Raw genomic sequence first — 18,563 nt, 5'->3', positions numbered from 1 at the left:
GACTTTTTATAGGATTCTAAAGCTCAAATAAGGAAAATAAGGGCTGTTGTAGAAAAATAAGGAAAATAAGGGCCCGGTTGAAAGCCTGTAGATGGCTTGTAGTTGCCAAAAGAACCATAATTATTCCAACGCCCTATAGTCATTTATTAGAGAAGTCTGAAAAGTGGCCCCACCGTTTGATGGACCAGGTGGTACCCTTACAGCCCCAAATTGAGGGCGGAAAATAGTCCTAGGGGTCCACCTCCTTGCCTGCATACTCCTCAACTGAGCTATCATCGAACCCGTGTGCGACAATGTCCATACACAGGCACTTGACGTTTTGAATATCTATATAATAAAAAAAAATGTCTTCTATAAACAAAATATTCAATATTTTGTTTATAGGAACACAGTTTTATTTTATTATAGATAAAACGTCGAGTGCCTGTGTCGCAACATTACAAGTAAAATTCACATGCGCATAGAAGCAAGTTTTCATGGTTTGCGGATGTGGAACGTTAGTAACAAAACCTGCTCCCCCACCAAAACATAGACTCGTCTAGTTCGTAAAAATTGTAACCTGATAAGGCAGACTCTGTTTATATGCCCATGCTTCATCTCATTCAACATTTCCGTTACTTCGGTGGACACGTAGGACTTTTTTAAACAGTGAGTAAAGTTATTCGTGCACTGTCAAAGAGACCCAAAGCATTGAAGTTCCCATGATCAGCTGTTTAGAGAGAATTTCCTCTGTCTTGGAGAAAAAGTATGAAGCTTTTGGCATCTTTGATGGTGATTGCTTGCGTGGCAACGTTTGCTAGTACAGAATTGTTTTCCTCCATGGCACATCTCGAGACCGCTTTGTATGCAGAAAAGGATATCGCCGTTGCCATCAAAGATTACATTCAAGAAGAAGAAAAACGGCTTGACAAACTGAGAAGGTGAGCCTAAACAGTACAGGAAATATGAGGAATTATTATTGGAAAATTCGCAGGGAAACGGCCTTTATTATCATGTGCTAGAACATTCGATTTAGTAAATATAAATACGGAGATCACATATGAAAGAAATGACAATCTCTCTTCTCCTTTTCTCGTGTTTCCAAAATATTTGAACCATTAATTGGTAAACATACATGTAAGTCAACAATTGAATGTAGGTTCTTATGTGCTAAAACAGAGTATTTCTTGTGGTCACACTTGCCTAGATGTTACAGAACACAGTCCCTGAAAACAACACTAAGTAAATCCTGCTTTTATTACATTTTGACATAGTGGCTTATTCGATAGGATTTCTGTCCATCTGTTGATTATTATAGAATAAAGGACTCTGTTATATTTAGAACACTGAGATAACAAAAAACTGACATGTCCTAATCATAGAGACCATCCAAGACAATTTATCGTTTTTATTGTTTCAGTAGAAGCATAATAACCTCTAGACTGATACAAGACTTATTAGTTTTGCTGGGTTTTTTGTTTGTTTTTGTTTTGGTCAAAAAATTGGTTTTCTTTAAAATGCAATAGAATTACTTTGAACAATGTCATTGAGCTTATTGATTGATCTATAGATATTCTTCAAATTTTAATCTGAAAAATGTTCTGTTTATGTGACCAGAAAATTGCAGAAGTGCTTTAAAGGGGCATGGACATGATTTGAACGGAAAATGTTCAAATTTTATTTTTCCATTTTTAATGTTTACAATGCTTAACTAAGGCATTTTCAATGGTCAGGAAAAATTTGAATGTCAGTTGTTGAGTTACAAATGAGATACATCATTCTGCACTCACAATTCTTTGTTATATAAACATGATAAAGAAGGCTTGTGTCCTTTTTCTGTTTACATAGGTGAAATGTACTTAAAGCAGATTTTTTCAATTTACAACTTGCTTCTGAACACAATTAAACAGTTTCTAGTGTTTGTCACATCTCATTTGTTTTAAACATATTTTCTATTAAGCAATCTATATGTAAACAAAAACATATAAAAAAAAAACATGCATTATTTGTAGTTTAAAATGGTTTTATGTAGATAACAAATATTCTTACTGTAAATAACAGAAACAGACTATAAAAACTTTCTCTTTACTGTCAATTTTCTTTGTCAAATGGGGTTTAAACCCATAACCTTTGAGTTGATTACCGTAAGAGACACCCAAGTGTTTTTTGAAAAATGTTTGAAGGAGTGTTTCATGAGCTGCACTGAAAATTTTTGCTCTTCAAATTGGTAGTTCTTTGTAGCTGGCAGAATTTAGTTTGCTTTACTTGAGATTCCAGGGGTGTGCAATTACCATCACTCGATGCCCAGGGGTACCAATTTTAGAGATCGGGCGAGCAAATATTAATGCTGCATTAGCCCATCAGGCTAGGAAATCTAAAGTGAAAGTAAACGTAAATGTTTACCGACATTACATACGAATTATATATAACTCTATTGCGAAATAAAGAACTTAATCTGCATAGTTCATTGATGGTAATTGTCAGTTCAATGACAAAATGGTTAGTTTTGCATCCTATTGAGAGTTATTCACTCTTAGTCTTATTGAGACATCACTAGTTGTAGGTGAAGTACCTATGCTTAGTGCTTACTGCCATTGCAGTGAGTGTTCTTTAACGTGCAAACGCCTGCTGCAACACAGAACCTCCATTTTTAAGGTAATATATCCGAAAGACCCATGATTCTCACTTCTAAAAACCAAGTGTTTGGCGAAGGAGCAATCACTACCTATATTAACATTGTATGGTTGACTGAGTCATGGCACGAACGGGGCTCAAACTCACGACCTCCTGGCTACAAAGTGAACATTCTACCACTTAGCTACTGCAACAGGTGTGACAAAATGGAGAAGTATCAATGTCCTTGATTTTTTATTCTTTATATATGATCTGATCAATGTTCATTATCTTTACCTTTTTTCACTCAACAATTACGAGAAAACGTTAGCTAAACAGATAAAGTGGGCCACACCACATGACTGTTGTCCTTTGATGAAGAGAAAAGTCTCATGCATTGCAAATACAAACGTACTGTAAAACAGATCAAGATATTGCGAAATCCAAATGTCAAGGGAAAGTTTATAACTCCTTTGCAGACGCTTGCATTTTAAGGTTGTTCACATTCTATGTAGAAAGTATGAAATGCCCTAAAATTATGATTAAACTGAATCATTTACCACTTGGCCTGAAGCTATCAAACAAAAAGATATGAAACTGACCATTGTTTGCATATCTGTATTTTAGCTTGCATATATCAACTCCATTTTTAGGCTTTTTGTTATATAACTGTCAGTAGTTCATGGATTAGTAACTGGCAATCTTGGGCTAGTAACTTTGTTAATGCCACCAGCCTTTTAAAAAAATTTATAGAGAAAAAAGGGCATGGTACAATTAAAAAGGGCATGGCGCGGCACCATGCTAGTTTACTTTAGATTTTACACTTATAACTAATGTTTATTAAAATAAAAGGCAAATATGGAAATTTGTCATCAAAGAAAATACACTGCATCAGTGCCACAATGGATGAATAAGGTATAACATATATGGATATAAATATTCTTACAGGAATGTCTTAATAAAGGTTTTGAATTAACAGTAGACAGGATATTGATGCATTAAGATGAATTTCCGTTTTCTCTGTCCCATGCTGTGTAGCAAATTCATCCATCATTATCTGATGTAATTAAATGTCGCTGTGTGATGGATATTCAAATATTCCGTAAAGAGAATCTTGTATGAACTGGTCATATTATGTTCATTAGAATGTTGATGATGCAAATTTTTTTGAGTTCTTAACCATCTGCTAGGATTGCAAGGATAAGTGTGGTTGACAAGTATGTTGTAACACACTTTAAAGTTAAACAATAGATCATCAGGACAAAAGTCAAGAAAATGCCAAATTCTGAAGAAATGTGCAAGAAAGTTTTAAAAGAAGTATATTGTCAATCAGTATTGATGTGTTGCTTAATATTGAGTAATTATATGTTCTCAGATTACATAAGGGACATGTATGTTTGTATGTTGGTTTATGTTCCATTTGAGAATTTTCAGTTGTGTAGAGATGTCATTAGCTGAACTTTTGACCTATGCTTGGTGCTCAAGGTTGTAGCAGTGAGAGTTCTCTACCAATGCCTACTGTAACATGTGGCCTTTGTTTTTAGGGTCACATTTAAATGACCTGTGACTTAAACTTCTAATGCCAGCTGCTTGGCGAAGGAACAGACACACTATATTCTGAATATTTGACATGGCACCAGGAGCACCTAGCTTCCATTTGTTAATTTGTTACCTAGATGTAGCACATTGCTACTGTTAATTTGTTACCAGGATACAGCACATTGCTACTGTTAATTTGTTACCAGGATACAGCACATTGCTACTGTTAATTTGTTACCAGGATACAGCACATTGCTACTGTTAATTTGTTACCAGGATATATCACATTGCTACTGATGATTTGTTACCTAGATGAAGCACATTGTTACTGTTAATTTGTTATGTGGATGTAGCACATTGCTACTGTTAATTTGTTACCAGGATACAGCACATTGCTACTGTTAATTTGTTACCAAGGTATAGCACATTGCTACCATTAATTTGTTACCAGGATATAGCACATTGCTACTGTTGATTTGTTACCTAGATGAAGAACATTGTTACTGTTAATTTGTTACGTGGATTTAGCACATTGCTACTGTTAATTTGTTACCTTAAATTTCAAAGAAAATATGCAGTGATTATCTATTATATATATATAAAGCACAGAAAATTTCACTTAAGGTTGATCGGTCCTCATGTGATGTCATAGGTTTTTGCAAAAATCTTTAGTAAATTAAACTTTGCACATGACAGAAATATATCTTTCAAAGGAATTTTAATTAATCACTGCATAAAATAAAAATAAAAATTGGTAATCTATTGATACTGAAAAAGTTTATATTTTCCATAGATAATCAATTCTTTATGATTAAAAAAATGTTGTCAAGGGCAATAACTCCTATGCTGGTATTTCTTTTAGTGTATGCCTATTATACATGATTTCCCTATTATCCACAATTAATTTATGCATGTTTATGAATTAACAGTTTTTTTTTTAAACTGTTGGCATTTAAAATTTGTTATTTCAACAAGTTTTTATCTATTTTAACTATTCTGTATGATGTAAATGTGTGATTTTCTGATGTTAACTTCCATTTTTGTTTGTCTGGCATCTTTAAAAATGTGGCAACATACACATTTATTTTTGGTTATTGATTAAATTTAACTATATTGAATGGAAATTTGCACTTTAACCATTAATATTGATAAGTCACATGAGGATTGATCCACCTTAATTTGGATACCCACTTCCGCCCCTACCCGGGGTTGAACTCACGACCTGCAGAACCAAATCTCCGGGCAGCATGTAACCAGCACGCTAGACTGCTCAACCATCTAGGCAAGTCGATAAACTTGCTCGTGATGATAATGGAATTTTCGCTGTAACACACTACACGGTCATTGAGAATGGAAATGGGATACAGTTATTTAAGAGGATCATACAAGATACACATTGCATTTGAAATATTTTATATAAAGCATGGAAATAGCAATGAACTCTTAAATGAAACTGCCCTAAGTGAAGAAATGTTTAATATAAAGCACAGAAAATTTCACTTTATTTGGATACCCAATTACCCACTTCCGCCCTTACCCGGGGTTGAACTCACAATCTGCGGAACCAAATTTCCTAGTAGCATGTAACCAGCGCACTAGATCACTCGACCATCTAGGCAAGTCGATAAACTTGCTTTTGATAATGATGGAATTCTTGCCACACTGTCACGTGCTACACTGTCATTGAGAATGTATATATAAATATATATATCATCATATTGATAATTGGAATCAGGGTGAATATTTGGGCCCAGGTTTAAGTATATTCTTAAAGTTTGCATAATATTTTCATACATATAGCATGCTTTGTCATACATGTTTTGATGGAGGAGTTGCTATGGCGTTGGTGAACTAACTAAAATTTCTTTAAATGATATGCTTTTAGAATCGCAGAGGACTTTTCAGAGCACAGTGAGAAAGCCCTAGCCAGCGAGAAGAACTTCTTGGCCAATCCAATCAATGCTTACTTATACATGAAGCGATTCACGTTGGACTGGGATAAGGAGGTTGCTCCAAACTTTAAGAGTGACCCAGAAAATGGTAATAGCCATGACATTTTATGTACTTACATACTGAAGATTAGTTTTGATTAATTCAATACTCATCAACATAGACAGTGTTGAGATTGCTAAAATTGAATATCGCTAATATTTATTTCATATCGGGGATAATAGCTCTTTCTTGGAATTCTAAAGTCACTAAAATTAGTTCTCACTAAATACATATACCCATAATTTATAGACAAATTGCTAAATTTGCATCTTGCTAAAAATACCACTTATAAGGTACATATGTCAGTCCTTTGATATCACAAAAACCAAAAAAAAATTATCATCATCTACTGGTAAAATTGTCCAATATTCACTGCCATGGTATTCTAAGATTAACAAGTGAAGGTTGTGACATGATATTGTTCTTTATTGGTTCCAGCCCCAGGGTGTTGTATGGCTCATAAACTGAAAATGCATCTATCTGAAATATGTTTTACTCCATACTTTGCTTATGATCTTGCAATGTGTCATGGCCCTAAACTAAGGTCATTTGACTGAGGTCAAGGTCATTATTGTGAAAAATAAGTTGTGTTAACGTGTTTCCAAATCCTTTTCTGAATATTATTTGATGATATACTTGTCTTTTGACAGTTTATACAAATAAAATAATCATGGTTTGAACTGAAAAAAGAAATATTTGTTCAGACCATGCCTTGATATTTTAATGATATTTGTGATTCATACTTGGAACAAAAGCCACTTATGACTAGAATCAGAATTGAACATTAATGATTTTGACCATAAGGACATCTACTAGTATTTCTCTTATTTTTATTCAGTAAAACTTAAAATTTCTTAAAGTAATCATAAATGTGTGACATCGCAATGCCAAACTAGCCAATCACATTGGAACAAAGCAGCTAAGGCTGTTCGATAGCTGTTGCACTCAGCTGTTGGGTACAGAAATTTCTTGAAATCTGAATATTCAGGGACACTTTCAAATCCTTACATGTAAACAGAATGTAAATATGATCATGTTTGAAAATCAGGAGTGCTGTGCAGTCAGATATCATATGGAATGTGCTCTTATTCACCATACAACATTAATACCAGCGTGAAACTAAACATTATTGCTGATAATAAGATATCATAAATGATATATTGAGGGACATTTAGAGCTCTAATTCATGATTGCACCAAATTGTTCCAGACCTATAATTATATGCTTATATAAAGTACACATACTGTATATATCGTTCATAAATTGTTTACAGTTTATCACGTATTACATTGTAAAATTGTGATGAGTGAGCTGATTTCCATTCTACAGAGGTTCACAAAAGAATAGAGGAACTGAAAGGTTACCTGCCCACCTACGAGGATCTGAAGGGGGCAGTGACGGCATTGTTACGCTTGCAAGACACGTATCAGCTGGACACCAATCACCTGGCCCAAGGTCATATCAGGTCCATGGTATCCAGGTCAATGTCAGGTGAGTTTAAAGGTCAACAGGTCATAATTCCAAAGTGAATACATGTGTGTGGGTGGTAGGATTCCATTTTAAATTTGAACAAAATCAAAATGATATATTTAATTTATTTTACGAAGGTCATTAAAAAAATATGTAGACTATGTCGCTCTTTGTCATATTATTTTTCAGAAATTCAAAATCAACACATTTTTATTTGTAAAAACATTTATTTTATTGATATGTGCAGTTTCATTCAATTTGATTAAATAAAACTTGTGTAACTTTAATTCACAATCAACATGTTTTATTACCACTGAGCACTCTTGACAACATAGTAACATAAAAAAACATAGCATCATGACAGATTCTCAAAATTCTTCCCCTTTACATTTCAAACACAGCCTTTTGGGCATTCTCCACCCATTAGAAATGTTTCTATACCGCTCAACACTTTGTTTGCTAACAAATATTCAAGTAGCTTAGTTTGTCAGTATTTTCAGTGTCTTTTTTCTGTGAAACTCTGCCATAACAAGTTCCGCAATAGTGAACTGCTCATCAATTTCCATGACTTTATTAACTCTTTTGAACAGATTTTTACTGATAATCCATTTCCTCTCAGGCGTTCATTCATCCGATTCAGAGTCTCTTTTTAAATTCTTAAACTAGCTGTACCATTTATGCACAAATGCACAACTCACCTTTGATAAATTGCCTTCCTCATTTTAGAGTTTACCTGTGTGCAACACAAAACTGTACTTCTAATCCCTGCTCCGTGACGTCCTTCACGTTGCATTGTTTTTTGTTTTATTTGATGAGCAATATCTGTCTTCTGCAATTGATTTCTGCTCAACGAAGCAATACATTTTGTCACAGTTTGGCAAGTGAAATACACTCAATTTCAACATTTAATTCTATTTTTTTAGCACCAGTTTAGTGAGACATGACAAACATTATATAGTGTTTTGTTTGTAAATTACCAAATTTTTATATGCTTCATGACATAATTTTTACAGCATTAAATTTTATATAATTTGAAATTTATCATGATATGTATAATTCTTTAAAAAATCAAATTATTCTGATTTATTGTTAAAATTTGTCTACTGAATTTGGTTATTATATGACATTAAAAAACATAGCTATGACAAAAGTCTACATATTGTTTTAATGACCTTCGTATTTTTATTGAATAAAGTAAATGATATACTGTTAATGCTCCAAAGCCATTTTTTGATTGGATGAAGTCAAAAGTAAAAGTAAAGCTTGAAACATACACTGAAAATAAGTAAACTTGAGACATTCAATGAGGCTTTCCTGTAAATCTTACAAAGTAAACCTGGGACATTCAATGAAGCTTTCCTGTAAATCATGTAAATCTTACAAAGTAAACCTGGGACATACAATGCAGATTTCCTGTAAATCTTACAAAGTAAACCTGGGACATACAATGCAGATTTCCTGTAAATCTTACAAAGTAAACCTAGGACATTCAATAAACCTGGGACATTCAATGATGATTTCCTCAAAGTCTAGCAAATTAAACCTAGGACACCGAATGAAGATTTCCTCTGAAAATTTACCTTTTTAAAGAAATGTGAGGCTTTGGAAATCGTCAGGGAATTTTTTGTGTCAAAATTACAGGTAGGGCTTTTGGTGTAAGTTTCAGGTTTTGTATGACAAGCTTTACTTATGGAATTATAAATTTGATAGCTATGTGTTATTGTTTATAACCTAATGTGGTGCAGAATACAATTAAAAACTATGAAGGAATGAATGAAAAGGGTAATCTGCACCAAGTTATGTTATATGATTGCATTTCAATTCATTCCTATCACTTGATGAATATGCTTTTAGGAATCACCTCTTGTTCGTCTGTCTGTCCTGTTAAGCAGTTTTAAAAGGTATAACATTGTATTTGATTGATTTAACTTTCGCAAATGAGTCCATGGGAACATTAGGAACATCCCTAGTGATTGTGGGGTCAAAAGGTCAGGTCAACAAGGCACTGATGAAAGACCAGAGTTTTGGAGTCATAACTGGATTTCCTTTTTACCTAGAGTATAGTAATAATGAAACTTGGAGACAAATATCTTACTGATAGTATATAAATGGGTCCAAAGGTCAAATAAAGATGGAATAAACCTATAGATGGTTTAAAAGCTACCATTTCATTTTTTGTTGATTTTAACATCAATAGTGAGCACATGAGGCAAGGATCATCATAAGTGGTTTTGGAGTCAAAGGTCAAACTGATTCTGGGCTTCGTGTGATTTTTCTTCACATCTGGAGTCACCATATTAAAGTATAGACTCATGATAGGATGAGGATGATCCCTATCAATTTTGGGGTTCAAACGCCAAGTGTACTGGACTCTTAGATTGGAAAGCAGTTTCCTTGCCTTATTTTCAACTTGATTTACCAACGCACAGAATCATGTGTGATATAGAGGATCCCTATCAATTTTCCAGTTTATCAAATTACCCAGTTTTGGGTGTTCCCTGTAAGGTTATTAGTCCCGTTAGGACAGCTCTAGTTTAATGTTCTGCCTAACAGTTTGCCTCATTTGAAAAGCAATCTTTAAAGTTGCATGTGATTATTTACAACCGAAAAATATCATTGTTTTGAAATGCCACCTTGATATGTTCAGATGATTTTTGTGTTCTGCATGACATGTTCCCTAAAGAAGTCCACTGAATACAATATTTGTGTTAGCTTATAGAATTAGAAGTTTAAATGCTTAGCATGTTAGAGAACAGTTAACATCTAATCGGACAATCGGGTCTTTATGTTGAATGAGTGCTTACTTGTAGATTCAGCCTCTTCCTTCAAGTGTATTAAATATTTCATTCTATTAAAGTAAGACTGTCTCTTTTGTTCAATATTAGGAGTAATATATCTTTGTCTTTGAATAAAATCATAAAAACAACAGTGAGTAAGAGTTTAATAAGAGGAAAATGTTTAAGAGACACTACAGTTCATTTTGTACAAAAATCATGAAAGGGCAATGTTACCACAACTTTCTCAAATTTTGTGGCAAAGTAAGAACATTGCAAAAATGAATCATTTCTATAGTTGAAAATTCTCATTTTATCATAAAAATTCATACTTTTTGATGGCGCATCAAAAAAAAAGGTTTCTTTCTTTTGGTATTCAGACGAATGTGCACTGAATGTAAACATTGCAGCATGCATGGTGTCCAGCGAGACACAGAATTGTGACAGTTTCTGGAAGAGAAGGCCAGGGGGTAAAAATAGAGCAAGATAAAAATCAGACATGAAATAAAATTTACCCGGGGTATCCATATGACCGTTGGATAAAGGAGCTAGATGAAACACATGTGGGATTAGTGAAGCTTCTGCTTGATTAGTTAGTTAGTGCTAATTCTCAACACATGTTTGGTTTAAGAACACTGGTCAAGGAAGGGTAGAATAATGATTGATAATTACTTAATTGTAAGAAACAGAACAATCCCATAATTGAAAAAGGGAGAATTCACACAGAACCTCCCTAAGGGGTATGTAAATAAATTTTTCTTTAAAAAGAAAAAAACCTTATCTGTCATTTAAAATCACATGATATAAATATACATTTAGAAGTCAGAGTCAGCATTAGGAAACCTTTGAATTCTGGATGATCCTCAAAGTGCATGCAGTTGAGAGCAAATTTGTTCAACATTTTCAGCATTGATATGTTTTAAAAATAATACGAAGAAGATGTGGAAAATGAGTTGCAGTGTCTCTTTAAAATGAAGTGGAAGATGAAGACGTACATGTAATAGTTAGGTGTTTTTTGTTGTTTTGGTTTGTGTTTTTTTTTGGGGGGGGGGGGATAATTTTTTCATATACTGAAAGTGGGACTATAATATTAATAACTGTCTTAATTGCTCTCCTACAATAAAAAAGAAAAAAAAAACTCTGAAGGATTACTATTGAAAAAAGATAAACTGCTATTCTGTTCTCTTCCTCATTTTTAGCTCACCTGAACCAAAGGCTCAAGTGAGCTTTTCAAATCGAAATTTGTCCGTTGTTCATTGTTGTAGTAAACTTTTCACATTTTCATCTTCTTCTCCATAACTGCTGGCCTAATTTCAACCAAACTTGGCACACAGCATCCTTGGGTAAAGGGAATTCAAGTTTGTTCAAATGAAGGGTCATGCCTACTTCAAAGAATCGCAAAAATAGGGTGGGGTCATTTAAAAATCTTCTTCTTAAGAACCACTAGGCCAGAATAGCAGAAATTCATATGAGAGCTTCTTGACATAGTGCAGATTCAAGTTTGTTAAAATCATGGTTCCCCGGGGGTAGGATTGGGCCACAATAGGGGATAAAAGATATACATGCAAATATATATGGAAAATCTTTTAAAATTTTCTTGAGAACCACTGGACCAGAAAAGTTTATATTTACATGAAAGCTTCCTGACAGTGCAGATTCAAGTTTGTTAAAACCATGGCCCCCGGGGTAGGGCAGGGCCACAATAGGGGATCAAAGATTTACATGGGAAATTATAGGGAAAATCTTTAAAAATCTTTTTCTCAAGAACCACTGAGCCAGAAAAGTTTACATTTACATGGAAGCTTCCTGATATAATGCAGATTTAAGTTTGTAAAAATTATGCCCCCCAAGGGGTAGGTTGGGGCCACAATAGGGATAAAAGTTTTACATGTGAATATGTGTAGGGAAAATCTTTAGATATGGGCCAAGGTGACTCAGATAAGTATTGTGGCCCATGGGCCTCTTGTTTAAATTGAATTGTACATTGTTTTTCTTTTGCAAATATCTTTTAAACAGTTATTGTTAATAAAGGAATGGTTAGGGGAGGGGGGGGGGGTGGTTATGGTGAAATTTTGAAATTACTGTTTTAAGACTTAAAATGGGGTCATAATCAGCGTGTGCTATTCACAAAATAGTTTCCACCAAGACTAATCAGTTATAAACAGTGTTTGTGATTAGATCATATTGTAACAAATCTGTGTGGTATTTAGCATGCAGCATGTTACTAATATCATTTCAGCATCGGATTGTTTGGAAATTGGAAAGATGACATATAATGAAGAAGATTTTTATCACACAACAATGTGGATGGAAAAGGCCCTGACCTTGGTGACGATAGAAAAAAATCGTACAGCCGAGAAAGTTGATATTTTGGATTATCTGTCCTATTCTCTCTATAAAGTAAGTACTGGATTATCTGATCTATTCTCTCTATAAAGTAAGTACTGGATTATCTGATCTATTCTCTCTATAAAGTAAGTACTGGATTATCTGATCTATTCTCTCTATAAAGTAAGTACTAGATTATCTGACCTATTCTCTCTATAAAGTAAGTACTGGATTATCTGATCTATTCTCTCTATAAAGTAAGTACTGGATTATCTGATCTATTCTCTCTATAAAGTAAGTACTGGATTATCTGACCTATTCTCTCTATAAAGTAAGTACTAGATTATCTGACCTATTCTCTCTATAAAGTAAGTACTAGATTATCTGATCTATTCTCTCTATAAAGTAAGTACTAGATTATCTGACCTATTCTCTCTATAAAGTAAGTACTAGATTATCTGACCTATTCTCTCTATAAAGTAAGTACTAGATTATCTGACCTATTCTCTCTATAAAGTAAGTACTAGATTATCTGACCTATTCTCTCTATAAAGTAAGTACTGGATTATCTGATCTATTCTCTCTATAAAGTAATTACTCGATTTTCTGACCTATTCCCTCTATAAAGTAAGTACTGATTGCTGTAGTTTAGAAATGACATAACAGGACATAAAATCCCAGACCTGTTCTATTACGCTGATGTATGCAGTTGTATAATGATGATTAATTACAAATCAGTTTAGATTTTGATTCTAACAGACTTGGTTTTGGCAGCATCACGTTTTCCAAACTCGTTTCACTGTGGTTATAAATATTGAGAGTTTTTAAAAAGTGCATTGTGTTACTGTGGATTTAAGTTCTGGTTACAGTAGTAACAGTTCCACACATAGTCCTTCCTTACTTTGGTTAAATTTACTATAAAAAGTTTTTTGTTTTAAGCAGATTTTTTCAATTTACAAGTTAGTTTTGAACACAATTAAATAGTTTCAAGTGTTTGTCACATCTCCTTTTGTTTTAAACATGCTATTTTCTATAAGTAATCTATATGTAAACAAAAACATGGCACAAACCCATAACAAAGAATTGTGAGTGCTGTATCTCACTTGTAACTCAACCACTGATATTCAAATTTTGGTTGACCATTAGAAATACTTTTGTTAATTTTAGGATTTTCAGCTCAAATCATATCCATGCCCCTTTAATGTGTAGCTTCTTTGTGGGTCACTCTAGATCATGCTGCAATTTTGATATATTTCAACCTCTTGCAGCAGTTTTGCCCTTTTGTTATATGGAGGGTACATGATTTGTCCATCAAATTCCTAGTTTTTCAAGTGAGGACCTTCTTGTTCTATCGAGTGTTTGTATGGGTATATTGAAGATATGCATATGGCAATGGTTTTCTTCAATTTTTGAGAAAATTACAGGTTGTTGAACGAATCATCCGTTTTTAAGAAATATTACAAAGTGAGAACGTGGTTTGTCCTTTCCTCATACTTTTCAAACCAAGACCTTTGTAAACAACTTGAAGATGTGTGTATTGTAAGAATTTGATTCCCGGTAATTTTCTAATTTTCTTTGATGGTAATTGTTGAACTCCGGCAAGTTTGGGGAAATATTTTCCACACAGAGCTGATGGTTTATCTATTTGCCTCCTGTCAGAGTTTTAAGCTAGGACCTTTTATTAATACTGTGCAAAAGAAAGCATGTCACAGCTTGATAATGGCTGATACTACCTTAAGGAGGTATGCTACACCAGAGAAATTTGATGTAGATGAAAAGTGTAGGATATGTACAAAAATATTTTGAATTTGAAAATTTTCAAATTTACTTTATTTTGTCAAAAAATACAGTTTTAGTAGAAGGTAATCTGAAAAAAAATTTAAAACCCCCGCTGGACTCGAACCTGCGACGTACAGTTCAGCAGTCAGTATTCTAACCTATTGAGCTACTCGGCTAGGTATTTAAATGGAAAAGGAAAAGTCAAATATTGCTGATATCGATTTTGTCATCCATGTTTTTAAAGGAAGTCAGCCATTATGACGATGTAGAGTACTACCTTAATTAAAGTTCTACTTCTCATGGCTTAGGAAAGACACCCTACATAACCTTGTGACCATTTCCAGTAACTGTCATTTCCAGTGACAGACATATATTGTACAGTTTCTGGTACTCTTGTTTGAGCCCATGTACTTGTTGCTTGGTAAACAAAACCCAACACCAGAGGAAAAAGGAGTGAATACTTTTGGAATCAGGTTTAGGGACTAACCATTGTTGTTCAGCAGTTCTGGACTTCAACAGAGGTCCCTGCTTTGTAAATCCTGACCTTTAATTGTTTATTTAGATGGAAATAAAAAATATGAAACAAAGTTTATTTCACAGCACCATATTGTGTTTAATGTGATTAAATGGGGGGAGGGATGGGTGGGAATGGGAGGGGTATTGAATTACAATCTGCTAGCTGTTCCATACAGGCAGGGTGAGCTAGGCATGTTATGCATGGTTCCTAGTTGAGTTTCAGTGTTGTGTCTTGAGAATCTGAGCTCTAAAACCTGTAATATTAGAATTTTTCATCCCTTTCTTTCTCTGAAAACTGAATAAGAATAACAATCATGCACAAAAGGTGCATTGAATTGATGCTTTTATTTCTAACTGTACAGCAAATGCATTCAGCTGTGAACTCCCTACTAATATAAGAGCTGCATGGCATGCATTAATTACTGCCATAACAGCATGTGATCAGCCAAGCATGGGGAATAACTCATCAAACAGAAAATGGCCACAGATCACTCTTCTTGCAGCCAATGATTGCTTTGAGATTGGGCGACTGGCCTACCAGGATGAAGACTTTTACCATACTGCCATGTGGATGCAGACGTCTTTGGAAAGAGAGGAAGATGAGAAAAATAAAACAGTACCAAGGACCTTAGTTCTTGACTATTTGTCTTATGCCTCTATGATGGTATGATTTAAGAGTGGGGATTATTTATGAAATAATTACATAATTGTCAGAATTTGTGAAGAGTCCCCAAGGTCAAGAGATTTCATTGAAAATAAAATCTGAGCTTGAAGATCAAGGTTTTACACAGATCTTGGATAAGAAGGTTATTGCAGGTTTTACACAGATCTTGGTTAAGAAGGTTATTGGAGGTTTTATACTGCTGTATTCTTTAGGTGTTTATGATAACTATGGTGACAATGTATTAGGTTTAGGTGAGTATATACTCGACTATAGGAAGAGTAAGGAATTTGTTGTATGGATGGTTTTAAGTTGCTCGGAGTCTAACTACATGTAATTGGGAATCTAAATTCCTTCTTGACACTGGGAACATCTCTTTTTTGTCTCTCTCTGTCTTTTTCATTTTTTAGCTCTCTTTTAAGTCGACTGGGGATTCTTAAATTGAGTGTCTAAACAATACTGTTATTAGGGATTTCCTCACATTAGAGGATCAAAATTTAAAATGATCTTAAAAAAGAAAAAGGACTGTGTAAAAATGACTAGGTTAGACATGCATTGACGATCAGGGGTTTGTGTTTGTTCAATGCATGACCATGGTTATTTGCGGACAACAGGAAATAATTATTTTGTTACTCTATGCTTTTCATAGTTACAGAGAATATCATGCCCCTACCAAGATATCTTATGCTTACTAGGGTAATATATACAAGTGATGTAACACATCATAGATGATTGTATTACGATCAACATTAGTTACTGAGGTTCTAAATAATGGACTGATAAAGATGTCAACTTTTCACATTTTCAACTTCCTATCAGGAATCACAGGGCCATATTCACCCGACACAAAGTGTCCTTGTATGATGGAAATTGAAGTTTGTTAGAATGGAGAATCATGTCCCCTTAACAAAAGTAAAATTAGAGTGGGATGTTTGTTCAAATCAGAAGTTGCAAAGCCAGGATTGGCCCACAAGAAGGTTCTTTGTACATATGAATGTACAGTATAATTGCTCAATTGATATAAAAGTATCCTCATAAGGTGTACATTCAGTTTTGTTTGTATCATTGTGCCAAATATGTAGGAAATCTCTTTGAAAATTGTCTCAAAAAACATTAACGTAGAAAAAAGTTGAAAGTAACTATTTGTGGCACAAATTAAAAGCTTTTACTTGAGGCAAAAATTCCTTACTGACCTAAGAGTTTGTTATTACCCAAACCAAGGTCAAAAGTAGAAACATTTTTGTGGGCTTCAGCTTCTTGATGGATGATATGAAAGTGTATTAAATGGTGAACACAAATTAAAAGTTGAGAGATGCACTAATTTCACCAACAACTTGCAACTCTTATTTGTTGGCCCATGGACATCTTGTCTGGTTTTGTGATTGAATTTTGGTGTTAAAACTGTTTTAAGAATATCAGTATTTCATTGATTTAAATAGTACATAATACAAAATCAATATGCAACGTCACAAACACATTTTGTCATGGAATGGATTTCTCCTTTTAGAAGTTAATCTTTAAGTTGCTCTTTTTTTTTTTTAGCAAGGAAATATAGAAAGAGCCCTAGTGCTGACCAATGAACTTCTGGCACTGTGTAAGTATCTACATTGAATTGAAAGCTATAGATTAAAGCTTGTTTAAATCAAAGTTTATTTCTTATCAGTCTGTCTGTTTGTCCGTCTATTGAGGCTTTACTGACCTATTTTTTAAAAGAGTTATGGACCTTAAACTTCTGGATTTTCTTTTGGCTATCGTTGCATCTATTGAATAGAAGATTTTTACATGAAGTTATATCAAGATCAAGTTTGAGTCTCTGTTAGATAATGCCACAAAGCCTGGGCTCTTTTGTGACGCTTGCCATCAGAATGATATTTAGTAATCTCTGCTACAGAGCACACGTTCAACTGAAATTTGGTATATAATATGCATATATATAAATACATTATGATAATATCTAGGTCAAGTTATGGTTGAATGACTTTTGACTGAGTTGTGTCCCTTGGACTTAGAAAAATGGTGCACATTTTTTTTTGGTGCATCATAAATCGAAGGTTTTTATAAGGGGTGGATCTGTAGCTGTCGGATGTGTCCCAATATTTTCTCAGAGCTACAGTTCTGCAGCAAGCCACACTAATGAAAGTTGAATCGCACAATTTATTTTAACCTTTTTTGCAGTGCCACACCATACAAGGGCACAGAACAACCGCAATTATTATGTAAAACTATTGGAGGACCAGCGGAGAAAGGAACGCAGGCGCGGCGAAGACGGAGAGGCAGAAGAAATAGAAGATCAACCTAATGAATACAATACACGACCTCTTGATGAATATCGGAAATCTGAGGAATTCCAAACATACGAGAGTCTGTGTAGAGGAGAGAAGACCCATGTAATGTCGGATACATGTATTTTTAACCAATTTGCAATCTGGTTTTGGCCATCATTGTACATTAGCATTTGAACATTTCAAATACCAATAGGCGAAGAGGGGGCATATTGTTTTGCACCTGTTGGTCGGTCTGTGGATCAAGTCTTGTCTGCTCGATATCCAAAAAACCCTTTGCTTGACATTTACAAGATTTGGTACAGTGGTTGCTCCTAGAGAGCAGATGACCCTTATTGATTTTTGGGTCATATGGTCAAGGGTCAGTCTGTTTGTCTGTAGACAAAGTCTTTTCTGCTCAATATTTAAAGAATCCATTGCTTGACAGTTACTAAACTTGGTACAGTGTTTGTCCCTAAAAGTAGATCACAAGGTCAAGGGTCAAATGGGACACAGTAAGATATTGTTTTTCTCAATATCTTGAGAACCCTTTGCTTTATAGACATCAAACCTGGTACACTGGCTGTACCTAAGGAGAAGATGAACCCTATTGGTTGAGATCACAAGGTCAATGAAACTACTCTGGACATA

General features: G+C 34.2%; 1 protein-coding gene across 2 annotated transcripts in view; it reads left to right on the top strand.

Annotated features, from left to right (window-relative positions):
• The first annotated feature begins 476 nt into the window (after window positions 1-476).
• LOC125668207 (prolyl 4-hydroxylase subunit alpha-1-like) overlaps window positions 477-18,563 on the top strand; it is a 35,487-nt gene continuing 17,400 nt past the window's right edge. The window contains exons 1-6 of one of the 2 annotated variants that reach the window (XM_048902043.2): window positions 477-920; window positions 6,017-6,171; window positions 7,453-7,614; window positions 15,494-15,654; window positions 17,194-17,245; window positions 17,827-18,038. In XM_048902043.2, coding sequence (XP_048758000.2) covers window positions 748-920; window positions 6,017-6,171; window positions 7,453-7,614; window positions 15,494-15,654; window positions 17,194-17,245; window positions 17,827-18,038 — 915 coding nt within the window. In that variant the 5' untranslated portion in view covers window positions 477-747. Of the gene's footprint in view, window positions 921-6,016; window positions 6,172-7,452; window positions 7,615-12,606; window positions 12,768-15,493; window positions 15,655-17,193; window positions 17,246-17,826; window positions 18,039-18,563 lie in introns of both variants that reach the window. The other variant, XM_048902044.2, reaches the window with a different exon arrangement.

This window comes from Ostrea edulis, chromosome 4, assembly GCF_947568905.1.
Source record: "Ostrea edulis chromosome 4, xbOstEdul1.1, whole genome shotgun sequence".
Lineage (NCBI taxonomy): Eukaryota > Metazoa > Mollusca > Bivalvia > Ostreida > Ostreidae > Ostrea > Ostrea edulis.
Note: the sequence above shows the minus strand (reverse complement) of the source record. Positions and strands in the feature narration are given on the sequence as shown.